The sequence below is a fragment of the Camelus dromedarius genome, chromosome 9, assembly GCF_036321535.1.
Source record: "Camelus dromedarius isolate mCamDro1 chromosome 9, mCamDro1.pat, whole genome shotgun sequence".
Lineage (NCBI taxonomy): Eukaryota > Metazoa > Chordata > Mammalia > Artiodactyla > Camelidae > Camelus > Camelus dromedarius.
This window is the reverse complement of record NC_087444.1, coordinates 69,540,882-69,568,347: the sequence shown is the minus strand read 5'-3', so window position 1 is coordinate 69,568,347 and position 27,466 is coordinate 69,540,882. Positions and strand designations below refer to the sequence as shown.

Here is a 27,466-nt window from a genome sequence, read left to right as displayed (position 1 = left end):
TGTGAATTCTTGGACCCGAAACTAAAATCCTAGAAAGGTAGGATGCAACATAGAACTTAAAGGTGTCCAAAATTAGAAATGATTAGAACGTTGACATCTGTTTAGTCACAACCAACTGTAGAGTCTTACACTGTAGATGCCGAGGATCAGAATCATGGATCAATAGAATCTACAGTGCCTTGGAACACAGAACAGAACAACATTAGAATTTTAGAGTTTAATAGTCTAGAATCTTGAAGCATATGATCTGGAATCTTAGACACAGAGACTCTAGGTTCTTAGACTAAGTCTTAAAACATCACATCTTAGAACTTTAGACCTTAGTACCTTCATCTTTAATTTGAATTACAGATTCTAGAATCTTAGACATTTAGGATCCAGAATCTCATAACAAGAGTTTCGAGGATCATAAAGCCTTAGAACCTATAATTGGCCATCATTAGAATCTTAGAATTTGAGAATATCAAATCTTGAAGCCTCATGGTCTAGAGTCTTAATAGCCAGATGATTTATACTCGAAGAGGCTTACAACATCAAATTTGAGAGCATTAGTCCTTAGAACCTCCGTGTCTAGAATTATAGAATTTTTAGAATTGTCGAAGCTAGAATCTTACACCCTAAAGTCTCAGAACTCCAGAAAAACGAAATCTAGAATCATAGAGCCTTAGATCCTAGAATTAGAATCTTAGCATTTTAGAACCTAAAATCTTGCAGGCTTTATCAAGATTCTTAGAACCAGAAACATCTAGAGCCATAGAATCTCAGAGCCTTAGAATATGGGCTTTATAGAACTTCCATGTCTAGAACCTCAGCACTTCAGAATTAGAGACTTTGGAATTTCAGGTCCTTAGAAGCAAAGACTCATCTTTGAAACGTAGAACCTCTGAATCTAGACTCTTTAAACCTTAGAGTCTAGCATCTTGGAATGTTAGACCTGGGGGGAAGAGCTTAGGGATTGCAACCCAACCCCTTCCTTTTTACACAGGGGGACACTAAGGTGCGGAAAAGGGAGAGGATCTGTCTGGGATGGAAGTGGAATAGGCAGGAAGAGAGGGTTGCGGTTGAGGGTAAGGCTTAGAGTGGGAAAGTGGGGGGTCCCCCAGTGGCAGTGCCTAGCTTGGGTCCTGAGAGGGAGTCCCAGGTGGAAGGCTGTCTCAGGCGCCATCCTCCTGCCCTGGGGTTGCTGGGGAGCTCCTGTCAGGAGGCAGGGTGGGGCCGGGGGCTGTAGAAGGGCAGAGGACATAGCGTCCAGCAGGATGGACCTCCGCTGAGGTGAGGCAGCTGCAGGAATCCTTCGGGTCAGGCTGAGTTGGGGGGTCAGCTCCTCCAGCAGCTCCAGGTGGTTCAGGATGACCCCCACCTTCATCCATATTGACATAGAGGATTTCATCAGGCTCCTGGGCCGGGGGCAGGGCCTTCAGCGTGTTCTCCAGATCTTCCCGCAGCTCTGCAAAACTTGGCCGGTCCCGAGGGTTTAGCTCCCAGCACCGGGACATCAGGGCATACCTAAGGCAGCAGAATGAGGGGTGGGAGACTGAGCAGGGGCTCAGAAGGGAAACATTCTGGGAGTTTGGGGGCACTTTAGGACCCTCAGGGGACTGGGGGCATTTCATGGAAGTGTAGGGAACTGTAGCAGTTTGTGAGCATCTATGGGGATTTGGGGATTCTCAAGAATTTCTGAGGGGGCTCCTGGAACAGACTCAGGAGCTGGAAAGAGTCTTGGGAAACCTCTCTAGATATAGGGGGATGTTCTTGTGAGGGTTTGCTAGGGCGGAGCTTCCCAGTGTGGCTCCCCAGAACAGACTCTGGAATCAAAGCTTTGCAAACTGTGCTGGTTTAAAATATGTGCTCAACACAGGGAACTATATTCCATTTCTCGTAATAACATATAATGGAAAAGAGTCTGAAAAAAAAATGTATGCAGGTGTATAACCAAATCACTTTGTTGTATACCTGAAACTAACATTGTAAGTTAACTACACTTCAATAAAAAACAAAATAAAATAAGTAATTAATTAAATTTGAAAAATACATGCTTGAATTCCTTAACATTCCTCTCTTCAAAAGATGGAGCCTAATTTCCCTCCCTAGTGTGGGCTGGATTTGGTCACTGGATTCTGACTTGGCAGCAATGATGGTGTGTGTGACATCTGAGATTAGGCTGTAAAAGCTACTGTGACTTCCTCCTGGCTGTATCTTTTGGAATGCTCATCTAGGGGAGGCCGGCCACCATGTCAGGAGGAAACTCAAGCAGCACTATGGAGGGCTCCACGTGGCAAGGAACCGAGGCCTCCTGCTTACAGCCATGGGAGTGAGCCACCTTGAACTCCATCTTCCAGTCCCCACCTTTGGATGGCTGCAGCCCCGGCTGATATCTTGACTGTAACTTCATTAGAAACCCTGATCCAGAATCACCCTTTTAAGCTGTTCCTAGATTCCTGACCTTCAGAAACCGTGTGAGGTAATAAATGCTTGTTGTTTTAAGCTACTGGATTTTGGGGTGCAGATAACTAATACATAAGCTATGCAGCCTTTGGCAAACGATTTGCCCTTTATGTGGGCCTCAGTTACATCATCAGCATATGGGAATAATAATGGGGCCAACCTACCTCATACTGCGGGGGTGAGGACCAGATGAGTTAATTCATGTGAAGCGCCTAAAACAGTGCCTTCTAGTAAATTCTGCAGAAATGTGAGCTATTCTTACTCCCCTCAGCTCTTGGAGCTCCCAAGGAGGACCTGGGGAGTTGGAAGCCCCAGGCTGTCCCTTTCTGACCCAAGTGACAGTTTCTCTTTACCCCCAAAGTGTGTGTGTTTCATGAAACAGCAAAGTTTGATAAGCACCACCGGAAAGGATCCTGAGAACATCACAGAGGAGACCTGAGAGTTTGGAGAAGCTCATTATAAGGATTTTGCAGAGGCTCCTGGATGTGGAAGAGCACATGGGGGAAGTGTGGGTGCTCGGGAGTGTGGGAGGAATTAGAATTCCTCAGGAGTAGGGGGTCTCAGAGGCAGGGCCGCCACTGAGGTCGTGTAGTTACTTCCTGCACACGGATGCCTGGCTATGGGGGTGGATCCAGCCTGCACTCCACACACAAAGCAAAGGAGGAAAGGGCACCTTTTGCTAATTCATACTTCATGGGCTAGAATGTTCCTGCAGAGCATTGGTGAGGGGGCAGGGGGTTCCTCAACAGTCTGAGGGATTCTGTGCAGGTTTTCGAGGGTTCTGGATACGCTGGGGCCATGTGGGGAGCTCAGGGTTTTAGAGTGAAATCTAGGATTGGCAGGGAGGGTGTCCTCAGGGTCCTCACAGTCCATCGAGACAGTCCACGGGCTGCTTCAGGCGGTTTCCCTGGCGCAGGTAGTCGTAAATCTCACTGTTCTCCACTCCTGGATATGGGGTTTGGCCCCGTGTGGCAATCTCCCACATCGTCACCCCAAAGGACCACTGTGGGGGGCGGAGGGGAGAGAATTAGAGGGTGTCTCCTGCACAAAGACACCCCCGCCCAACACACAGGTTCATGGGCACACCCGCACTTATCTGGACACAGTGAGCTTTGTGGGAGCATCACAGCTATTCACAGAAATACTTTGGTACAGGTACACACTCACAGAGACAACTTGTATGCACACAGAGATGCTCACACATGCACACATTTATACACTCGTGGACACATGGTCTCATGGCTGGCTCTACACCCTGATTATACACAGGGATAAGTATTTACCACTGGTTCTCCTAACCTAAACTGTCCACACGTCCCATGTATCATCAACCTGTCACCACGCACACATGGGCCAGTACATAACCCCATACCCCCAGTGTGTCCACACCACCATTCACAGATGCCCGCCACATGTGGTCCATGTAGACAGGCCCCTGCACAGGGAAGCCCTCATGTCCCTGTGAGCCCCAGTGCAATGTGAGGTGATTAGGCCATGCTCTCTCACTGCTCCCTACTCCTACCAGGGGGGCACATACCACGTCACTCTTGCTGGTGTACACGCGGTCAGCCAGGCTCTCGATGGCGATCCATTTGACTGGCATCTTGGCGATGCGTCCCTGGCGGTAGTAGTCTCCATTATAGATCTTCTTGGAGAGCCCAAAGTCTGCCACACACACTGACATGTTCTCGTTCAGCCTGCCCAGGTCGGGAAGAGGAACAGGGTCACGGAGCCAGCCCCCTCCACCAGGAAGCCCACCCTCACTCTCCATCTCCTGCCCTGGCTGTCCTGCTTGGGGATGGGGATCTGTCTCTGGCCTTGGCCCAGACTAGGAGTGAACTGTAAAACGTGGGTGGGACAGGGGCTGCTATTGGCCTGCCCATCTCTGGCTTTTTGCCAGATTCTAAGGTCCTTCCCAGGCTCCTTGGGCTTGACTCTCTGGTTTTTAAAAAAATGTTTCTTTGAAGTATACTATATTTATACAGAAACATGCACAAATCTTAAGTGACCAGCTGACTGAATTTCCACATGCACACCCACATAACCAGCACCCAGATAAAGAAACAGAACAGCCTTGAAAATCTGTACAATGGAATACCACACAGCAAAGAAAAAGAACTCCTGATACGTACAACGATATACTTATACTTACATGGACTAATCTCAAAAACATTATGCTAAGCAACAGAAGCCAGATACAACGGAGTGAAAATTGCATGATTCCATGTATATGACATTTAAAATCAGGTGACAGAAGTTGATGGTGACAAAAGTCCAGAACAGTGGTCACCCCTTGCGGGCAGCAGCTGGAACAGGCAGGAGAGAGCCTGCCGGGGCCTAGAAATGTTCTCTATATTGATCTAATGGTGGTTGTTCACTGGGTCTATAGACACGTAAACATTCACTGAACTGCACACATAAGATGTGTGTACTTTAGTGCACATAAACTAGACATCGATTTTTTAAAAATGAGAAAGAAAGGTTCCCAGTCCTTCCTTCCTGAAATTACCCTTCCCAGGTGACCAAGATCTCCACTTCCAACAGCATAGATTACTTGTGCTTGTTTTTGTGCTTTATATAAATAGAAGCCTCCCTGATTCTTGCATTTGAGTTTCTGGGATTCTATTTTTTTAAGAATTGATGATTTCTAGCCAGAGTGGTGGACTTGGGCATTGACCAACCAGAACAGACCATGGAGGCCCCTAATGTCCTGGGCCCTGGAGGTCGGGGGTGGGGGGTCTGAAGGATCGCGGCAGGGAATGGAGATGGGTGATGCTCAGGCATCTAAGCTGGTGTCTACGGAGAATGTGGGAAGCTCGGGGTAGTGGCCAGTTGCCAACTGGTAAGGGAGTATTTTAATATTTTAACAACTTAACAGAAAGCATGGCACAGGCGGGACACTAGACTGTCCACTCTGATTCTCGATGTCATTGTTACACTGGGGACTTGACTAGGGTCAGCCCAAGTTACAGAAATAAAAGAACTTCCATTTTGACTGAGACTGTTCATGCCTTTAGACCTACCTTCCAGTTAACAAGAAATACAGGAAACAGAGGAACAAGGCAAATGCAACCAAGAGGAAACAGACACATCTTAGATAGAGGACATTCTACTAGACAACCAGCCTGATCTCTTACAAAAGAATATGCCACAAAAATATACCCAGACGGCGCTGGAGGAGGCTGTTCTAGGTTAGAAGAGACCAAAAGGGTGTAACAAGCAAATGCAATGTGGGAACCTTTCACAGATCCTGGCTCAGGGGAAAAAAATAGCCCTAAAAGATATTCTGGAGGACAGCTGGAAGAATTTGAATATGGATTGGATAGTAGGTTAAGTTACAGAATGATCGTTAATCTTCTTAGGTGTGATAACAGAATTGTGATCTAGTCCTTATTTTAGGAGATACCTATTGAAGATTTAGGGGTGGAGTGTTAGTTACCCTCTCGGCAATTTGCATTCAAATGGTTGAGGGGTGAGAGAAAGAGGAGGAGAAATTTGGCAGAATCTCAAGGAGGAGGGTGCATGGGTGTTGGTTGCACAAGTCTTTCTCCTTTTCTATAGATCTGGAAATTTTCAAAATAAAAAGGGGAGAGGAATAAAGAAATTTCCATATTCCCAAGAGTTGTGAACATTTGCACATCTTATAGAAGATTCTCTAGCTCCAATTTCTGAGTCCAGCATTGTAATGAGACCAGTATTCTAAGCCTATGTACACACACACAAACACACACCCTCACATTAGCCCTGGTTCTGGCCTAATTTCTGCTTGTCCACTGGCAGGGGGTCTGGTCTCCTTATTCGATGTGGCCCCTCCCCAAAGGTAGCCCCAAGTGAGTCACTAAGCATGGAGGAGGGCAAAGATGAGGCCTAAATGTCACCAGCCTCATCGTCACCTCTGCCCTTCTGCTCATCTCACGCTACCCACTGAGCCTGCCCTCTGGCCTCTTCTCTTCACATCCCAATACTCCTTCAGGATCTCAGTTCAGGGCCCACCTCCTCCAGAAAGCCTTCCCCAACCTCCTCGCTGACCACTCCTGATTTCTGACCTGCCAGAGGGGCCAGTGTGCCTGGGCCCCTCTTCCATCCTGGGAAGGAGGGAGGGGGCTCCCTGAAGGAGAGGGATTCCTGGAAGGCTGGACACTCACATGCAGTTCCTGGCCGCCAGGTCCCGGTGGATGAACCTCTTGGTACTCAGATACTCCATGCCGCTGGCGATGTCTGCCATGAACTTCACCAGCATCTGAGTGGGCAGGAACTGGGGGGCCAGGGCAGGAGGGAGATGAGGTCAGCAGAGGCCCCGAGATCCATCCCTCCCCTCTACCTCCCTCCCTTCCCATGTGGGCCTAGCTCTGCCCAGCAATGGTTTCCCGTGGCTCTGAGAATGAAATCCAACCCCTTTACCACATGGCGCCATGTCACCATCGCCTCCTGCCTTCCTCTCTGTCTTGATCTCCTACAGTTCTTACCCTCGACATATGCTCCAACCGGGAGCTCACTTTCCGGTCTTAAAACAAGCCATGCTTGTGCCCATTCTCTGAGCCTTTGCCCACGCTGTGCCCTCTGCCAGGACTGCTTCCTCCCAGATCTCCCCACCTCCCACCAGCTGACTCCTCCTTCAAGGTCCCCTCCTCCGTGAGACCTTCCCTGTCCACCCAAACTAACTGCATGGCCTCCCTGTCACTCGTGCTTCTTTATTTCCTTCCTAGCACTTACATTATCTCGCTTATTGATTTGTTAACTTGCTTATTGTTCGTTAACTTGTGGGCCAGACAATCAAATGCCCTCACCACTGGCTGGTCCCCAAGCCGGGAGTAGAGAAGGAAACTGTGTAGGTCTCCGTGTTTCATGAAAGGTAAGATGACCACAGGTGCTGGGAAGCCCTCCCGTTCGGAACCCTGGAAGCAGACGCCTGAGTCCCCCCAGGCAGCCTCGTCATGGGGGTTGAGCAGAAGGAAGGGGAAGCCATCCCCTCTCCCACCTCTGTCCTTCCCTCCCGCTCAAAGCGGGCCTCCAGACTGTTGGGGAGCGGGGGCGCTGGTGGCAAGGACCATGCTTCAGAGAAACCATTTCCAGCACTGTTCCCAGGGATGTTTCTCGAGCCCTCCTGGGGACCTCAGCTATTTCTGGGGAAGGTCAGAGGTCACATTCCAAGCTGAGGGAGAGAAGAAGGGGGGAGCTTGCTGACTCTCAGGGAGGGGGGAGAAAGGAAGCCTGGAGGTTTCATCTTCCCAGGGCCAGAGGGAGGGGTCTCCCCTGTGGTGTGGCCTCCACGGGGCCTGTAGACACCTTAACTCAGCCCCTCCCTCACCGATGAGTCTCATGACGTTGGGGTGGTCAAATTCCTTCATGCAGACAGCTTCACTCAGGAAATCCTCCAGCTCCGACCTTGTGCAGATGGCAACTTGGGGAAGAAAGGAAGGTGGATGAGGAGGAGGGGAGGGGAGGGAGGACTCCTTCCCTCTTCCTCCTCTTCATCGTCATCCTCCTCAGCATCACCATCTTCTTCATCAAGCATGATCAGTAAGTACCAGGTTCTGTACTTAGCACTTTATATGTATTCACTCATCTAATCCTCTGAGGTGCTTCTATTATTTCCCCCATTTTAAAGATGGGGAAACCAAGGCAGAGAATGTTTAAGGAACCTGCTTACAGGCACACACAGCTTGCAAGAGGAATAGGCAGAGTTCAAACCCAGGCCGACTGGCTCCGGGGTCCTGGCTCCGGGGTCCGTGTGAGTTCCCAGCACTCTCCCAACAGCCCTGGGGATCCGTATGAATGTCTCCGTTTTACAACTGGGGATACTGGCTCATAGAGTCAGTGACTTGCCCAGCGCCGCACAGCTGGGATTCACACCCAGGCCGGGAACATAACCTGGTACGCAGGAGGCACTTGATAATGAATGAATAAATGAGTGATGATTCCATAACCCAAGCTTTTAGCCCCTGCAATTCCGAAAGGACCATTCCTCCCTTACCTCCATCCTGACCCTCTAAGCTTCTTCCCTGCGTGGAAAGGATGTGGCCCTGGACTTCCTGTGCTGTGTGACTCTGGACTAGCTCTCACCCTCTCTGGTGATGTAAATAATATGGTTGCAGTCCATATTAATTGTGTGTACTCTGTGCCACCACCAGCATTAAGTGCTTTGCCTCACAACACTGTAGGAAGTAGGGACGTTAGGATCTTCTTTTTGAGCTTTAAGAAATGGGAGGCTCAGAGACGGATAGTCACTTACCTGAAATCACACAGCTAGTAAATGGTGAAGCCAGGTGGGCCTCATTCTGAACCTTTCCCTGCTCTGCTATGTATCACAGGGGGCTGGCCCCTGAAAACTGCATTTCCCAGGCTCCCTTTCCTCAAGGTTTCTTAATGGAGTTTGCCAATGGGAAGCACGATGGGGACTGGCAGGTGGATGAGAGGAAGGAAGAGGCCAGGGCCTTTCACTCTCTCTTTCTGCTTCCAGTATTGCCTCGGTAGTGGCTGTGTCTCCTTTGTGTTTCAAGTTCCCACACAGCAGCCCCTGTGATTCCTAAATCCCACCAAGGGGCCCTGGCTGGGGGCTCTGCTAACACCATTTCCTCCCTCTGCGCTCAGGCCTAGGGGTTGGAGGGACATACTGCTGCTAATCTCTGGGTTGTTTCTCTGCACCCTGCTGTGCTTTCCCTACACCTTTGTAGTAATCTCCCCATATCAAGTTCCTTCTGTTGAAGGACCTGGCATGGACTCCATTTCCTGTCTGGAAGCACTGAGGCTCTGTGGTAGGACGCATTTGCTGGTACTTTTTCTGTTCTTCTGCCTCCTGAAGGGCATAGGGAAGTGGTGTGAGGTTAGGGGACAGGGATCCCATGTACGTGCATAGACAGACTCACTCTTCATCGTCTTCACAGCCACCTTGAGGATGGAGTCGTCTTGGTTGAGCTGGCCCTCCATCACAGCTCCAAACTCTCCTGGAGGGGGACCGGAGAAAGACGGTGACTTCAGGGGGGGCCATGGGGACTGCATTTCCTGTGGTTGGGGGTGGGTGGGAAGGGCTTCATGGTTTGGGGAGATGTGTGTGGGTGTGCGTGTGTGCTGAGGGTACTCACCTTCCCCCAGGGTCTTCCCCAGGGCCACCTTATGCCGGTCCACCATCACATCCCGCAGCTTCTCCTTCAGCTCCTCACTGATGCCTAGGCTGTTCACTGCGTGAGGGTGGGGGTGGGGCAGGGTAGACAGAGACAGAAAACAGGGCTGACATTCGGGCGACACTCGCTGATGGGGATATAGGCATGCCTCACCTTATTGCACTTTGCTTTACTGCACTTCGTAGAAATGTTTTTTACGCATTGAAGGTTTGCAGCAAACTTGTGTTGAGCCAGTCTATGGGTGCCCATTTTTCCAACAGCATTTGCTCACTTTGTGTCTCTGTGTCACATTTGGATAATTCTCCCAATATTTCAAGCCTTTTCATTATTTTTATATTTGTTATGGTGATCTGTGATCAGCGATCTTTGATATTACTGTGACAATTGGCTCATATGGTGGTTAGCATGTGTTTTTGTTTTTTTTTTTAAGAAAGAAAGCATTTTTAAATTAAGTTATGGGGGAGGTCGCTCAGGTGGTAGAGCGCATGCTTAGCACGCATGAGGTCCTGGGTTCGATCCCCAGTACCTCCATTAAAAGTAAATAAACAAATAAACCTACTTACTTCCCTCCTAAAAATAAAAAAAATATATAAATAAATAAGACAGACTCTCAAATCCGTTCAAAAAATTTAAGCTATGTACGTTGTTTTTTAATTAATTAATTAATTTTCAGGTGGGGAGGTATTTGGTTTATTTTATTTTTGGAGGAGGTACTGGGGATTGAACCCAGGACCTCATGCATGCTAGGCATGTGCTCTACCACTTGAGCTATACTCTCCCACCCCTGTTTTTAAAGACATAATGCTATTGCACACTTAGTAGACTGAAATACAGTGTAAACATAATTTTCATATACACTGGGAAACCCAAAAATGCGTGTGATCAGCTTTATGGCATTATTTGCTTTATCGTGGTGGTCTGGAATCAAAGTCACCATATCTCCAATGTATGCCTGTATATCCATTGTTAAAATACTAAAATACTTCTGCATTCATTCAAAATAAGCTATGGCCCTAAGCAACCCTTACCCCCTACCCTAGCTCCTCCCCTGGACCCCCTGAGTCTTCCCCCTGAGCAGTAACAGGAGGGTTAGAGCCTGGCATGTAATCTCGCACCAGTGGGCACCCTGACTGGTTAGGGTCCTGCTGCACCAGTTGTTAAAAATATTTCTTAACTTTTTATTGAAGAATAATCTGCAAAAGTCCTAACTGAGCAGCTCAGTGGCTTTTCACAAACCAAACACAACAGTGTAACTAGCACCCAGGTCAAGAACAGACCATGACCTGCCCTCTCAGAGGCAGCCACCTTCCTGACTTCTCTTCCCACAGGTTAGTCTTCTCGGTTTGGGCATGTTATAAACATGGAACACATAACATGTTCTCTTCTGTGTCTGGCTTCTTTCACTCAACACAACGTCTGTGAGACCACCATCATGGAGTTGTTGTGTGTAGTTGTATTTATTCATTTTCAGCCTGTGTAGCAATACTTCTTCAATTTATTGGCCTCAGATCCCTTTACATTCTTAAAATTACTGAAGGCTGAAAAGAGCTTTCTTTTCTGTGGGTTATATATACACCAACATTTGCTCTACTCAAAACAAAAACGGAGGACGGGGATGTAGCTCAGTGGTAGAGCGCATGCTTCGCATGTATGAGGCCCCGGGTTCGATCCCCGGCATCTCCAAGTCCTTTTACCTACACAATCAGAAATTGTACTAAAAAAAAAATAGCAGGGAGGGGATAGCTCAGTGGTAGAGTACATGCCTAGCATGCATGAGGTACTGGGTTCAATAAATAAGTAAGTAAACAAAAACCTAATTACCTTCCCCCTCCCAAAATTTAAAAAAAATTAAAAAAAAATAGAATCCTTATACATACTAGGTATCCTCCTTTAAAAAAGGGGGAGGATATAGCTCAGTGGTAGAGCGCATGCTTAGCATGCACAAGGTCCTGGGTTCAAAACCCAGCACCTCCATTAAAAATGAATAAGTTAAGAATTAAACCTAATTACCCCCCCCACAAAAATAAATAAGTAATAAACTGGAAATTTAAAAAATGAAAATGGATAGTTTTCCCAGATACAAACCCATGTTCCACCCACCAACAGACTGATGACATCATCACACATTAGGAAGCCTCTGGAAAACTCCACGGAGTGCGTGTGAGAGAATGAGAGTACAAAAGGGCAAATAACATCTTGGAATTATTATGAAAATAGTTTTGACCTCCTGGACCCCCTGCTAAGGCCTCAGGGACCCCCGGGGACTCGGATCACACTTTGAGAACTGCTGCTGTGTGTTACTCTGTTCGATCGCTGTGACCTCCTCACTTCCGCTTCCTTCCCCTCGTCAATAAATGGCTTTCCCAGCCCCTTCTCATATCTCCCTGGGGCCCTGGCAGTCTTCTCATTGTGAGCTAGGATGAGATCTCTATCCCTTTTCTTTCTGGATTTGTTTTCCCAACTGGAGAGATGAAGAGATTTGACTGGGTGGCCTCTGAGGTCCCTCCTTAGCTAGGATCCTCCAGAACACTATAATCCTCTAACTGAGAGTTTATGGTGCTAAGATTCTATGACTTTCAAGATCCTAAGAGTCTACAGCACTGAGCCTATAATTCTTCAGCCAAGATCTTCTGCTTCTCTAACATTCTATAATTCCAAGAAGCGGTTAAGAGGATGGACCTTAAAGGGAAACTGCCTGGATTTGAATCCCCACTTTCCAAGTTACAAGCTGTGTGGCCTTGAGCAAGTTACTTAACCACCCTGTGCCACAACTTCCTTACACATGAAGTGGGATGGATAACATGCCTGCCTCATTGGGTGGTTGTGAGGATTAAGTGACATGTGTGGCGCACTCAGAATAGCACCTGTCACTTGGGAAGTGCTAGGGTTGACTGTCATCATCAGCACCCTACACAGCTCATTGTCGTCTTCTTTATTGTCATCATCATCATCTTTATCATCAGCATCATTACACTGTTCTAAGATCCTATGGCTCTGAGTTTTGGTCTTTCTAAGATTTACTGTGTCTAAGATTCTCTAAGGTTGTGTGTGGTTCCACAATTCTCTTGCTCTTAGGGTCTGTGGTTGGTTCTAACACCCTAGTATTCCAAGGCCTTCAGAAACTTTTGGGTCCTGCATCTGCACCAGCCCAGCAGGCCCAAATCTCTATACTTCTTATCCCAAACCAAAGCACGGAGGCATGAAGTTCACTTACAGGTGGCTTCAGTGGTCCGACGACTGTAGGACTTGCGAACACGGTACCTGACCACCAGCTCACCCCTTTCCACTGTTGGTTCAAACACCTCTCTAGCGGGGAATAGAGAGGAGGTGAGGGCAGGGCAAAATGATGTGGAACGCCCTCCTTCCACCAGCAGTGAAAGCGAGCACCATCTCAAACCGCAGGCCTGCCTGCCCTCTCCTCCGCGGTCTGCTGAGCCTGTCTCGCACTGCTGCCTTCCGCCTTCCGTTCACTCCCCAGACCCCTGCCCTCGTTCTGATTCTTGGTAATCTTTCCTCTTGCACCAGCCTCCTCATGGTCTCCCTACTGCCAGCCTCTCCATCCCAGCCCACGCTGGCCTCCCTCCCCACGGGGTCCCAGCTCACCCATAGCGGGTCTCCTTCTTCCGCCGGTGGATGAGGAACATGGCCAAGATGAGGACACAGGCAGCGGCCACAAGTGCTCCCAGCAGTACATACCACCAGGGCCACGAGAAGGCAGGGGCTGGGGGTTCACTCACTGTCAGGGGGTAGTGGGACAGGTCAAGGTTGAGGTCTTGGTTCCAGCTCCCTGGCCCCCAAGAGGGTGATGTCGCAGGGAGGTAGATGTGGGTGTATTTGATGAGGCATGTAATGGCTACAGTCCCATCTTTGGGGAGACTGGGCTGGGCTGCACAGGGCAGGCAATGGATGGGACGTGAGCGTACATTAAAGGAGAAGCGTGAAACTTGTTGGATGAGTGCAGTGAGTTAAGAGTGGCTGGGTACCTGGGGAGTGTGTGATGAGTGTGGAAGGAGTGTGGGATGGGAATGAGAGATGTGTGCGGGATGGGCTACGAGTTTGCAAGGAAGGCTGGATGAGAGTGAAATGGTTGTGAGTAAATCTTAAGTGGTATAAGGGTGCGTGATATGCGTGATGACTGTGCAAGGAAGGCAGACTTGGGTGTGGAAGACAGATGAGTAGGGAGAGGGTGCACGCACGGAGGATGGGGGCAGGAAGCATGTGCGGTGAGCATGCAAGGAGTGTGAGGCTCAAGGGACAAACGGCCAGGTTATATTTTTGAGGCATGTGTGAATACTACGAAGGGTCTTCACAAAGCGAGGGATGAGAGTGAAATAAATGTGCAAAAGGGCATGGCATGCAAAGAAGTGTGCACAGAGTGTCGGATGGGTGTTGGAGAAATTTGGGGTATGTGGGTATTCAAGGGGTACTGGATACAAGAGGAAGCACTGATTTGTAAGGATGTAATTTCAGTGTGAGAGGAGTGTGCAATGAGCATGCAAAAGATGTGGGAAGGGAAAATGAGGCACAAGGGATGAGTGGAAAGGGTGTGCAAAAAGGTGGAAGTGGGAGTGTAAGGAATGGAGGATTGGTATGTGCTGAGTGCACCAGGGGTTTGGTGTGGGTGTGTGCAGAAAGCGGGCTTGGGTTAGAATTGGCTGGGGCGGGGGGATAACGTGTAAGGAGTGTCAGGCGAGTGTGCAAGGAGAGTTGCAGAATGTGGGATAGTGTGGACTGAAAGTTCTCAGTGCTTTGCAATGTGGGATGTATGGTGAGTGTGTAAAATGTCTACAGAGTTTGTGAATGAGCAGTGTGGGTGTGCAATGGGTTTGGGAGTCATGTGTGAGGAAGAAGGGTTATAATGGGATGAATGTGAAAGGAAGGTGGGATCAGTGTAGAAAGGATATGCAGAGAAATGCAGGGAGGCAAGGAAGGAATATCTCAGGATAGAAGGTTGAATTACAAGAGGTGGGCTGTACTAGAAACAGGAGGGTACAATGGGTGTAAGAGGAATGTTTGAGAATTGTTGGAGAAATATTTGAGAAGGATGGATGTGAGGGGCTAACTCATCTGTCTGTCCATTTATCCATCCATCCACCCACCCACTTATTCATTCATCCACCCATCTACTCATCCATTTATCCATCCACTCATCCATCCATTCATCCATCCATCCTTCCATCCATCCATCCACCATTCACTGAGTACCTACAATGCACTGGGCCATTCCAGACTCCTCCATCAAAGGCCACACAAACCCAAGAAGCAGAGGATTAGAGTGATGAGTCTGAGAAACATGAAAGGGATGTACAAAGAGTACGTGTGGTGATGGGGTCCTCCCTGAGCACTGAGGGAAGGAAGGGAGAAGAGGGGGTGCAAAAGCCCTTACCCAGCTGGTGGACTGGCTGTCCTTGTCCTGTGAGGAGAAAGGACAGGGGGAGGACAAGCTCAGAGAGGGCAAGACTGATGAGACACGGGTGAGGGAGTGAAGCTCTCAGTAATGTTCCACGTAGGAACAAAGCGTAGACTTGGGTAACACTGAAAGGTCCAGGGAGCAAGTCACGGGCGTCTGAGAGAGACAAGGTCCCTGTGGGTAGGCTGAAGGGGGTTGAGCACAGCTTTGGAGTTACCTGGGCGCCAGGGCTCCAGGGGCACAGGGAGGCTCCAGGGTCCGTCCCCAGCAGCGGTGTAGGCTGCCACACACACCGTCAGGTTGGGCACAGCCCCGTCCCCCCGCAGCTCCAGGGTCACCTCTCGCTTTAGCCCTATGTCCATTAGCACCTAGGATGTCCAGACGGGGCATGAGAGTAGAGCCCCAGGCCCCTAACTCTTAAGCTGCACCCTCAGCCTCAACTCCCCATCTTTCTCACAGCCGTCTCCTCACCTCCAGCCTCTTATCCTCTACCGCTTCCTACTCTTTGTCTCTCCCCCCGCGGCCGGTCCTTTCATCTCCACTCTCCATCCCCACGCACACTGAAGTACCAGCTCCACCGGGCCCGGCACCTTGTCTTACTCACCGCCACGCCCTCAGTCTGAGCATAGCGCGTGGAACGCAGTACTTTTGTTGAAGAATGGAATTCTCAACTTTTCACCCTCATTGCTCCACCCTCTTCTCACTCCCAACCCTCTCTCTCACCCCATTTCTCCCCCACAGGGGTCCCACTCGCTAGCTTTCATTCAGACAGTACTTTTGTGCAAATTAGGAGGAGCCACCCCTTCCTCAAGATGCTATACAATTATCTGCTGTAAAATCATCATAGTAAATGTATAAGGCTATTGAAACACTCTGTACAATGACTTATAACCCTCTCCTGGACCCGTTTAACCTCCCCAGAATGTGCTCTCTTGGGCGCAGTGTGATCGTGCCCAACCTGCACAACTGTCTGAGTCTGCCCTGTCTTCTCCTCCTGTCTCCCTCCTCCACAGCCGCTCTGCCCCAACCCAGCCAGCAGCACCCACCTCAGGGGTGTCCTGGCCTCGATAGGCCAGTCGGTACCCTAACAGGGTGCCCTGCAGGGGCGCCCTTGGCTCCTGCCAACGCACAAGGGCTTGGCTCCCATTCCGCATGGCGCTGACGTTCTCCGGAGGGCCCAAGGGCACTGGAGGACAGGCGAGAGGGGAAGCTGGCATCCCCACCTCTTCCTGACCCCCGTCCCCTGTTTCCAGGAAGTGGGAGCAGGGTACGAAGGGCACGCACGTGGGCCACTCGCGCAGGCCTCCCATGAGCAGATGCACAGGGAGGAGGTCTGGGAGAGGAGCCAGTGGGCCTTGCTGAGGAGTCAGGGATTGGATGGGAAGGTGATTTAAGCCACGTTGGGTAAATGGGTGAGAGGAGATGCTGGGGGTGACACTGATGGAAGCAAAGTTCGGCAGGGCGGTGAGCAACGCCTCCCCACCACCAGCCCCTTCTTACCTCCCTCTGGTGTCTCCACGGGAAGCCAGTGGGTCCAGGGTGAGGGGCCCTGGCTACTGACACACGCCACCCGGATGTGATAAGGGGTGTGAGGATGAAGGCTTCCCAGCCGAAGTTGGTGAGGGGGAACGGATGCTTGTAAGGTGAGGGGTTCCTCAGGGGGGTCTGGCTCTCCCAGCCAGGTGCCCACCCCATCGTCTGACAGCACAGCCTGGGGAGAGGGAGGGGGCATGAAAACACGGTGGCAGTCACTAGAGGTGGTCACACAACTCTCGATGGTGATGAACCTGGTATAATGACACAACTTTGCCAGGGTGTGTGTCTATGTGTGTGTGCGTGAGACAAATCCAGGTTAGTGCAACATGGGCACCTGCATTTGCAAAGCAAGGAGACCACCCAGCTGCACGATGTGGCTCTGTCATCACTCGCAAAAGGCACCTCTGACAAGACATTCTCTCTCCGAGCCTCAGTTTCCTCATCTGGAAAATGGGAGCTTAGAGGAGCAAATGCCCTCCAGGGCTGCTTAAAGATTAAATGTAGGACAGTTGCACATCGCATGGCAGGCGATCAGCATCAACAATAATGACAATGACATTCGACCACAGGCAAAAGCAATGTCCTACAATAGAAGTCAGAAGAGTGAGCATCTCTAGGGGCTGACGGAGCCTCCCAGGGAGCTAGGAAGTGCCTGCGTCTTGATTTGAAGGCTGGTCACGTTGGTTAAACAATCTAGGTGTGCACCAAAAATTATGCACATTATTTATGTTACATATTAATCAAAAAAGAAAAGAAAAGCCTTTTACAAATCTGAACTCATTTGACCCTCACCTCAGCTGTGCATTGTAAGTATGTGCTGTGTTTATCCCTGTTACACAGATGAGGACACTGAGGCTTGGAGAGATGGAATTGCTCACCCAAGGACACCAGCTTGTCACTGATGAAGCTGGGACCTGAACCCCATCCTGTCTTCAAAACCTTTGCCCTACTGACGATAAGAATGTCCATATAAGGACATCAACAATAGTAACAACACTTCTGTCCAGAGAGACAATGCAGCTTAGTGCTGAAAAGCACAGATATTGGATCTGGACTTCAAAACCAGCCTCTACTACTCCCTAGTTCTGTGCTTCGGTTTTCTCATCTGTAAAATGGGATGACAACAGTGTTACCCTACTTCGCAAGGTTAAGTAGACTGATGCTCATAAGACTGTAGAAGCGTCTATGCCTATTGAGTGTTTGTCATTAACTACTTCGTATGTGCGAGCTTGTCTGGCAACGAGTGTCAAACTTGGCACACCCTGCACAGTGGCACAGGCTGGTACACCCACCTGGTCCCCAGGACTGGCACCATCAGGATGGCAGGGGCCACAGTGGAGGAAGACGTCTGTACAGCCCTTCCCCACAGAACCACAAATCCGTCACAGTCCCCCAACACACAGCCACACAGCTCAGGATTGCTGCCTTCACCCTGGGGAACACCCAGGAGACCCAACTACACCGCACAGTGTGTTATGAAGGAGTTTACTGCTTAAGACTCTGAAGCCAGATTCCTTGGGTCCAAGTCTTGGATTGGATATTGTTTGCTGAGGGACCAGATTGAGTGTCTTAAACTTCTGAGTCTCAGTTGTCATCTCTGGAAAATGGTCTTCCAAGAGTCCTTACCTATCAAACTGTGAGGTTTAATGACACGATGCACGTAAACGGGTAGGCACATCCTGTCAACAGCTGACATTTGAGGGCCAACTGTGTACCAAGCAGCTTGCCAAACACATTCCTGGATGACCTCATTGACTTTTTATCACCACCCTATGGGGTCAATTTCTTTTTTCTAGTCCCATTTTGCAGATGAGAAAACAGAGGCACAGAGAGGTTCAGCAGCTTGCCCAAAGTCACACAGCCCCCACGTGGGGAGATGACACCACCACAAGACCTGGGGAGGTGATGAGCAGATGGTTGGTAGGAGGCTGGGGGAGGCTGTCTCCAAGCCTGCTCTCTGACCCACAGCGACAGACAGGAAGGGGAACCTCTGCCAGGAAAGAGGGGACATGAGTGCAGACAGTCAGCCGCCCCCTACCCACTCCCACTTCTCTTTTCTCTTTTCTCTTTTCCATAGGATGGCTGTAACCCTCTCATTTGAACCCTTAGCCCCAAGCCCATGAACAGCAGGAAGTGAGACCCGGAGAGGGAAGAGGACACACTTCTGCTTTCTGGCAGACACTGGATGGATGTGGGTTGGGGGGTACAGCTGGAGTCTGACCCGGCATTTGAGGTCTCCCCAAATCAGCCCAGCCTCTGGAATTGAATAGGTTTTGTCCTTTTTAGCCATTGAGGAGGGCTGGTCACTACCCCCTCTCTGGGCCTCAGTTCCTTACCTTGAAAATGGGAAGATTAACAGATGCTAGTTTCTGGGGTTAAAATGACAAGTGAATGAGTTGTCTCCAGGCCAGGGCTCCTGTTTCATCAAGCACTGGCTCTAAACAGTCTTTAAGGAAGTGGGGGGGCCTTTGGGTTTCGTGATACAGGGGTTCGAATCCCATCTCTGCCATTTCCTGGCTGCGACCTTGGGCAAGCCGTTTAATTACTCTGAGTCTGCGTTTCTTCATCCAGAAAATGGGCGTATCCACAGACCCTATTTCACAAACACTTGAGGGAGTGTGTGCAAAGCTGTAACATGAGGCCTAGCACACAGCTGGCACTCAGAGTTGGTCATTATTAGTTACTGTCATCTCCTTCACAGGCCCTGTCCCGTCCTCATTTAAACTTCCAAACCTCAGAAAACTTCTGGCCAGAACTGGACTTTGTATTCAGAGATGTGTGGGGGTTGGTTTTTCTTACTTGAGACTAGGAGCAACTTCAGTGTCGAAGGCTGGGTCCAGTCCATCTCAAACTGTCAGGTGTTCTTCCAGCAAACATTCCCTCCTCAATGTCTGGCCTTGGGCTGGGCCATAATGGGGACCCAGTGGTGGCTGAACCAGCCCAGCCCTGCCCTCCTAGAGCTCACAGTCCAGTGGGGAGACAGACTCACTCCCAGACAGAGACAACCCAGGGTGCTTCAGGGCTGGGACGGAGAAGCCCAGGGCTGTGGGTACCCAGTGAAGACAGAGATGGCTCGGGGCCCTGCTGTCTCATGGTTCCCATTCCAGCTAGAGTCAATATCATTAACACTAAAAAAAAATGAAAGCAGCTAAGTCTATTACATATGTCCTAAGTCCCGGATACTCATTGCATTCACTCATTGAATTCCCACAGCCAGGCTACCAGGTAGGTACTACCATTATGCCCATTTTATAGATGAGAGAACTGAGACTCAAGGAGGTTAAGTCACCTGCCTGAGCTCATGCAGCCAGCAGCTGGCAGAGCTAGGATTTGAATCTAGGACATCTGGCTTAACTGGAGGCTCCACTGCCTCTCAACACACGAATGGCTGGGAGGGGCCGGTTTCCCAGGGAGAGGATGGGGCTTGTGGCTATGAATGGAAAGAGGGCTGAGATCCAGGCGAGGAAAGTCTGAGGTCTCACCTGCAGGGTGCAGTGGGTGAGGGGGTAGATGCCGCTCAGGCCTGGGGTCCAAGCCACCTCCAGCTCTGTCGGCTGGCTGGCAAGCAGGTGGAGGTCGCGGGGCCGCTGGGGGAGCACTGTGGACAGATGAGGGGAGAGACTGACCCTGGGGGGCTTTTGCCCAAAGCTCCCCACTCTGCCCTCTACCCTAGCTCTGACCTTTGACCCAAACCCCACAACCTCAGACACCCAGCTCCCCAGCTCCCTCTTCTGTCACCTGTGATGGTGGCCGTTCGGGATGTGGTGACCCCTTTGGCGTTATGGGCTTCACAAGAGAAAGAAGCAGTCTTGTTCAGGCCTGGGAGGCATAAGGGAGGGGCCCAGTGTCAGAGAGGGAGGGAGGGGTTCCCGTGCCATGCTGGGCAACCCCCTACCATGCTTCCCCGACAGGGTCAGTCCAGCCCCATGGGCACCGCCTTGAAGGGAGAGTGTGAGAAGGAGAGGCAGGGCATTGGGAACACAGGCCTCCGTCCCCAAACACAAGGCCAGCTAACAGCCCAGAGAGAGACACACATCCATAGACACACACTCACACTCAGAACCACATACACAGACACACACAGGCACACACACATGCAGAGAAACACATACATGCTCAAACACACACATATACATAGACACACCAGACCCACACCAGCACCAACACACAGTTATACACACAGACACACAGAAACCCACATACTCAGACAAACAGACACATACGCAGACATAGACACTCACATACACGCACAAACCCAGACACAATCACCCTGAGCCACAGAGACACACATAGAGGCATATACACGTAACAGACACACACTTAAGAAACAGGCCCTCATGTGGGGTGGATGTCGAGGTGTCTGTTCATTTATAAGCTCAGCTGCTCCCAACGCCTCTCCCCTTCACTCACTCACTCATTCACTCCAGCCCCACTGGCCCCCTGGTGTCTCTGGAACGTACCAAACACCAAACACACTTTCCACCTCGGGAACTTTGCACTTCCATTCCCTCTGCTTGGAACAGCACACTCACAGATGTCCACGTGGCTTCCTCCAGCCCTCCTTCACATCTGTTACTCCAATTTGTTCCAATCACTCTGCCCCTGACCACCTTGGTGGAAATGGGAACCTCCCCTCCGTCTCCAGCCTCTTCCCTATGTACTCCTCTCACCACAGTGTACTTGACAGTCTTGTGGCCCTCATCCCGTGTGTCAACTCCACCAGCATGTCAGCTCCCAGGGCATCGGTTTCTGTCCGTTTTGTTCCCTGCTGTATCCCCCTCGGGGCCAGAAATGGCCTGGTACACAGTAGGTGCTCCATAAACGTTTGTAGCATGAGTGGATGAATTTGTGTGGACACATGAGTGTACTTATGAGCGTTTATCGGTGTGTACGTAGGAACGTGAACGTGTCATTCTATGGGTAGGTGAGTTCGTGTATGGGTCTTGAGTAACTGTTTTTGAGTGTCTGGGGGTGGACTGCCTCCCCACCCCAGTGTGGTGGTGGCGGGGACACAGACTGACACACATACACGCACACAAAGGCATGTACAAGAGAAAAACATAAGAGATGCAGACACACACAGATACACAACACAGAGAACTATACAACACACACAGTCACACACAGAAACAGGCGCGCACACACAACATCTGGGTGCCAGGGTGTGGGAAGGACCGAGGCTTTAGTCTGTATGTGGACTGCAGATCTGCGTCCGTCTGTCCGTGTTCCTGTGCGGGTGTGTTTGCGGCCTCGTGTGACTGTGGATGCTGTCCCCTTGTGTGTGTGTCTCCTGCGTTTGTTCTGCGCGGGTGCTGTGTTCCTACCACCCCCGGCTACCCGGCTACACGCAGACACAAAGTTTCCTTTTCTCCGTCAGCAGAGGGAGTGGAAGGAGGGCAAGGCGGCCGGCCGAGGCCGGAAGGGGGTGGGCAGGGGAGCTCCTGGGCTCCACTGCCCGGGCGGCAGTTCCCAGCCAAGGTCAGGTGCCCGGCCGCAGCCCCCGCGGCCCCGGGGAGGGACAGGCCAGCCCGCGGGCGGCTGTCCGGGGTAGGGGGGGGCTGGGTCCCGTCCAGCCACCTGGCACGTGGGGGCCCGGCAGGGTCACCGCGCGGAGCTGGCGCTGCCCGCCGCCGGAGGAGCCCTGGGGCGGGAGGGGGTTCTGGAGCCGGTCCCGGTCCCGGTCCCGTTCCCGTTCCGACCGCAGCATTCCTGCCCCCGCGTGAGTCACCAGGGCGCCCCCTCCCGCTCTGGCACTTCCGGCCGGGCCGGGATCCCCCTTCCCTGGCCCCAGCGGCGTGCACCTTGCGGGGGGGGGGGGGGTGGAGGGGGGACGGACACCTACGAAGGGGCCTGGGACCCCTTCCCTCCGGCGGGGCTCTTCCTCCATGACCCAAGCCGCCCGACTCCAGATGTGCTTTCCAGATGTCCCGTCCCTCTCCCCCTCTGCACCCTGCTCCGCCTTCCCCCACCCCTGAGCGCATTTTGCTTTTTCCGAGGGAATGGACTGGATGGAAGGAGAGAAGGGACACGCCCTGAGTCAGATCCTGGAGGGGCAGACACAAACGGACGAAATTCCTTGACACAGCACCCACAGTGAATTCCTCCACACGCACAGTGAATCAACACGACGCACAGAGGCCGTTATTGGCCCCAAACTAAAATAGGGCAGCACTCACTAAAGCTACACACAGGACTGATGCTGTGGCAAACACGCATTGACGCATTACACACTCACTGTCTTACATGTACACACACGGGGCTGACACTGACATGCACACACACAGACACACACATACACTAATATAAACACACAAAGGAGCACACATTGACTACAAACAGCTAGCAGCACTGTATAAACCTAGGCTGAAGCTGACAAACACAAACTTCCCTGCAGATTGAGATACACCCACCAAGCAGCAGACATACGCTGGGGTTTGAAGTGGAGGAACAGATACACACCAGGACACACATAAGGCTGACGTTGACTTGCTCCACACGAACACAGCGAAACCTTCAGAACACAGCTGGACACACTAGGTTGCTTCAGACACATTCTTCAAGATGCAGATTGATACAGAAACACACACTTGCATAGACACACTGGGCTGCTGCAGGCACACAAGGTGGAGACACTGCCACATGTCCATACGCAGCACAGACACACACCTATACACTGGCTAGTAAGCACCCCAAACCCCCAGGTTCTCCACCAAGAGGCAATTGGGGTGGGGCTGATACACCAGGAGACCAGACAGACGAGGGTTTTGTTACTGCCTCCTGTGGATCACACACACACACACACACACACACACACACACACACATTGACAGCCCCTGAGAAACTTACAGAAACATGTCATAAAGACCCAAACACACCCAAGCCGACAGAAACATACCTACTCTCTCTCTCTTTCTCACACACACACACACACACACCCATACACACACACAAGCTGGCCCTCACTAAGGCACACCCTCATACAAAGGGGTTGATGCTGACAGAACCACTGAGACACAGATCCAGAGACACACCCAGACCCTCCCATCCCGCCCCCCTACACTGAGACCCACACAAAGACCCTGCCTGATGGCTCTGCCACGGGCTAATACAGACACAGACCCTCCACACCTGTGCCTCCCCCCATTTCTCCCTCTTCCTGGGATGGGTGGGGGAACCATCTCCCTCCCCCTCCAGGGTCCTGCCAGGCTGACTCAGGTCCCAGAGCCGTGGGCCTGAGTCACCGCTCTGGAGGCCGGCATGGTCACCACTGCTTCCTTGCATACTCAGGGCCCCCAGAATGCTGGGAATGTGGGCACCTCCTTCCACCCTATGAGACCCTCAGTCAGGAGTCCCCTCCGGATGCCAGCAGATGGGGGCAGCAGGTTGGGGATGCTGGAAGCTGATGCCTCCAGTGTCTAGCCTCTTGCCTCTGACTGACTCAGCCTTCCCGATCTGTGTTCCTCTGTCTCTCTTTCCTCAGTGAGGGGAAGCCCCTGTGCCCAGGGTCCCCCAACTCTGCCTCTGACCGCTGAGTGACCCCAAGCCAGGTCCTGCCCCATCTATGTGGTGCAGAAGGGGATGATCCCACTGAGGCTGGGAGGGTTTCTCCTGTCACTCAGATCTCCCTGTCCTGTCTCTCTCCATCCTGGGTCACCTCTGTAAGGAGGTGGAGGAGAGGAAGGCACAGCTGGTTCCGGTGCCCAGCCTGGGGTCAAGGGCTGACAAAGGGGCATCAGGCCCACACACACTTGGCCACAGAGCAGCTCAGAGGAAACCCAGGACAAAGAATTCTATTCAGAGAGGCTGGGGTGAGTGGAAGGAGAAAAAGCAGAGAGACAGAGGGACAGGGAGACAGACCCACACACACACACACACAGAAAAACAGAGAGATAGAGAAGAGAGAGACAGAAAGAGACAGAGAAAGCAGGCAGAGAGAAATGAGAGAGACGGGACAGAGGTGCAGAGACAGAGATACTCAGAGACAGGAAAAAACAGAAAGACTCAGAGACAGAGAGAGACAGACAGACAAGGACAGAGGGACGAGCAGACCCTTCCATCCGGTCTGGTCCTCTGCACTGAGGTGGCCACGTCCCCTCACTCACCTGGAACACGGAGCGTGTGCTGGGGGCCGTGGTCCACACCTGGGGACAGCGGGACAGCATCCTGGAGCCAGAGCAGGTCCACGGGCTCTGGGGGCCCCTGGGCCTGGCAGCTCAGGCTGAAGGGAGTATTGGCGACCACAGTCCTGTCCTCAGGCTCCTCCAGGAAGTAAGGCAGGCCTGGGGGCAGGGGCGGTGGTGGAGGCTGGAGTCCCTCTGAGCCCCCGGGAGTCTGACTCACCTCTGGGAAGTTGTAGGCTGCAGGGTCTTTGATCCCTCTGTCTGACCCTCGGGACACCTCTAGCCCCAGTGCACAGGGTCCTGATGTCTGATTCCCACTCCAACGTCTAACCCTTAGGATACCTGAGCCTCTCATGTCTCTTTGCTGGAATGTCTTACTCCTTATTCTACTCTACCAGTGAGAAAAGCGGGGCCCCCAGGAGCGGGGGAGAAGCTTAAATTGTGCCTCTGATCCCTTATCTGATCCCCAGATGTCCTGCCCCAACCACGTCTGACCCCGGGACATCTGACAACAATCAAGATATCTTTTCCCCTCAAACATACAATCCCACCCAGGCCTGCCCCAATAATTTATAGACTCTCCAGCTGCCTGACCCCCCCCCCCAAGATCTCTGACATTCCTCGACTGCGTGTCCCCAGTGGACACCCTGAATCCTCCAGCACCCTCTGACCCTTCAGGGTTCTTGCCTTCCCATGACCTTTGAGGCCAGGGCTCACCCTCCAGCCCAACGTAGCCAGGCTGGGACACGAAGGTCTTTCCTTCCAGGACCACGGAACACTGGTACCATCCCGCGTCCGAGAGCTGCAGGGATGAGATTCTGAGGGGGCAAGAGGAGGGCCGGAGAGGTTCAGGGTCAGAGCTGGACACAGGGAGAGGGTCATTAGAACTGAAAAAGGGAGGGGTCTGGACTGGAAACTCATAAGAGCTAAGCGGTGGGAAGTGTTATTAACTCACTTTACAGAAGAGGAAAGTGAAAGCCAGGGTTACATCACAGGCTGAAAGCCACGGGATGGCCACCCTGGGGTCCAACCCAGGTTGGGCTCCTGCAAGTGACTTTTGACCCCGCCATGTGATGGAGGTGGGGGGTGGGGGGTCAGAAGAGATGTGGGTCGTGGCTGGTTGGGGAGGCTGGGCACCTGAGTTGGCTGACCACTTTCCAGTCATCCTGCCCGTCTTCGCCCAGGGGCACCTGGGTCTGGGTGCTGTCGGCCAGCTCCAGAACCTGTCCATCCCGAAGCCAGGTCACCTCGGGGGGCTCCCCCTGAACCTGGAGCTCACACCGAAGGGCCCCCATGAGTCCTCGGGCACCAGTGATGTTCCCCGGACTCCCCACAAAGGGGTGCACCTCAGCCTGTGCACCTGCAGGGAGGTGGGGAAGAGTTAGCTTAGGAACCCGGGCTTCCCTCTGACGCCTCAGTTCCACCTCTCCCGCCTGCCCACGGCTGCCAGGACCCCGCCAGGCCCTTAGGCCCACATAGTTGTAGAGTGACCTCAGTGGGGGGTGGAGGGTGGAGACTTTGAGGAGAGGATGGGAGCCTTCCCAGGGGACTGGGTCCGGCCTCCATCCTTCGCCGTCTGTTGGGAAGGAGGCCCCGGGGCCTGGCAGCCTCCCACGCCCTGACTGCCCGGCCGGACTGCTCCCCTCCCCTGTCCTCCCCCAGGGTCTCTAGAGGCTTGACAGATCAGACTGGTGGATGGTGGGGAACAAAAAGGGATGAGAGGGAGAGGGGAGAGAAACAGGAAAGGAGAGACAGAGAGAGAAACCAGAGAAAGGCAGACAGAAAGGAACAGAGACCTGGAGAGACAAAGAATGAGAGATGGAGACCCCCCCACTTCCCGCCCAGACGGGAAAAAGTGGGGAGAGACACGCAGAGGAAAACAGAGAGAGGCAGAGAAACAGAGACACACAGGCAGAGACACTGACAGAGACCCCTAGAGAGCGGGGAGAGAGAAAGACAGAGACAGGGGGAGGGAGAGAGAGAAATGGAGACCCACAGAGATGGCAGGGTTGGAGGCAGAGCCAAAGCCCCCAGCCCCAGAGGCGGAGCACACACAGACCAGCAGCGAGGGGGAAAGGAGGGTGGGGGGTGACAGTGGCCAGGGTTTTCCCCTAGGGCTCCGGAGCCCTCCCCATCCCTCTGCCTGACTTAGGGCTCCTTTCCAGAAGGTTCCTTTCCGGGCAGCCCCCAGCTCAGCCCCTCTCCCCAAGGCCCCCAACTCAAGTCCAGCCCCTACCCTTGCCCTCAGCTTCTCCTGTCTGTCTGTCTCTCTGTGTCCATCTCTTCCCGTCTCTGACTCTCCTAGTTTCTGTTTCTTGTCCTTCTGTTCCTCTCTCCTGTCCCTTTTTCTTTCCTGGCCTCTCTGGGCTTGTCTCTGTGTCCCTGTCTCCCTCTCTGTCGTCCCAAGGAAACTCCTTGAGCCAGCCCAGGACTCACCACCCCCTCCCAAAACACCTGCCATCCATCCCCCTCCTCTCCTTCCTGTCCCAGCCCCTCCACCGGTGGTCCTGCCCCACAGGGCCCCCCATCACTCACCCTTGGGGGCCACACACCCCCAGTAGCACAGCGCCCAGCACCAGGCCAGCAGGACCCTGCCCATCCTCGGGGCACCGAGCAATCAATGCCAAACTTTCCTCAGAAGTTGCTGGGCACCCCGCGGGGGAGGGGGCAGGGCCGGGTTGTCCCCGGCCCTCGGCCCTCCCCCCAACTCCGGGCTCCCTGGATTTGGCACTGCCCGCCTGGCACGGCAGGGGGGCCCCTTGCCGGCTCTGCTCAGCGGCCGCCTTCCCTGCTCCCCTGCCTCCTTTGCCTCCTTCTCTCCCTCCCAGACTTCG

At 52.2% G+C, this 27,466-nt stretch overlaps 1 protein-coding gene and 1 non-coding gene across 3 annotated transcripts; one reads left to right on the top strand and one right to left on the bottom strand.

The window, feature by feature from the left end:
• Positions 1 to 202: 202 nt before the first annotated feature.
• Positions 203 to 27,466, bottom strand: AXL (AXL receptor tyrosine kinase). Of its 2 annotated transcripts, XM_010985233.3 has the most exons (20): positions 27,168 to 27,465; positions 25,770 to 25,992; positions 25,350 to 25,450; positions 24,615 to 24,791; positions 20,251 to 20,331; positions 19,995 to 20,110; positions 16,477 to 16,687; positions 16,023 to 16,162; positions 15,194 to 15,344; positions 14,953 to 14,979; positions 13,170 to 13,302; positions 12,781 to 12,872; positions 9,528 to 9,623; positions 9,312 to 9,389; positions 7,754 to 7,846; positions 7,233 to 7,354; positions 6,591 to 6,700; positions 3,983 to 4,142; positions 3,312 to 3,448; positions 203 to 1,506 (listed from the first exon to the last, which is right to left on the bottom strand). In XM_010985233.3, exons 1-20 carry the CDS (start codon positions 27,229 to 27,231, stop codon positions 1,155 to 1,157), a joined length of 2,664 nt encoding a protein of 887 aa, XP_010983535.1. In that variant the 5' UTR covers positions 27,232 to 27,465; the 3' UTR covers positions 203 to 1,154. The 2 variants fall into 2 exon arrangements, with proteins under 2 accessions (XP_010983535.1, XP_064345417.1); XM_064489347.1 differs by lacking the exon at positions 14,953 to 14,979 and having other exon boundaries at positions 27,168 to 27,466.
• On the top strand, positions 11,178 to 11,249 carry TRNAA-CGC (transfer RNA alanine (anticodon CGC)). The gene has a single exon. It is a non-coding gene; the product is annotated as a tRNA-Ala (tRNA).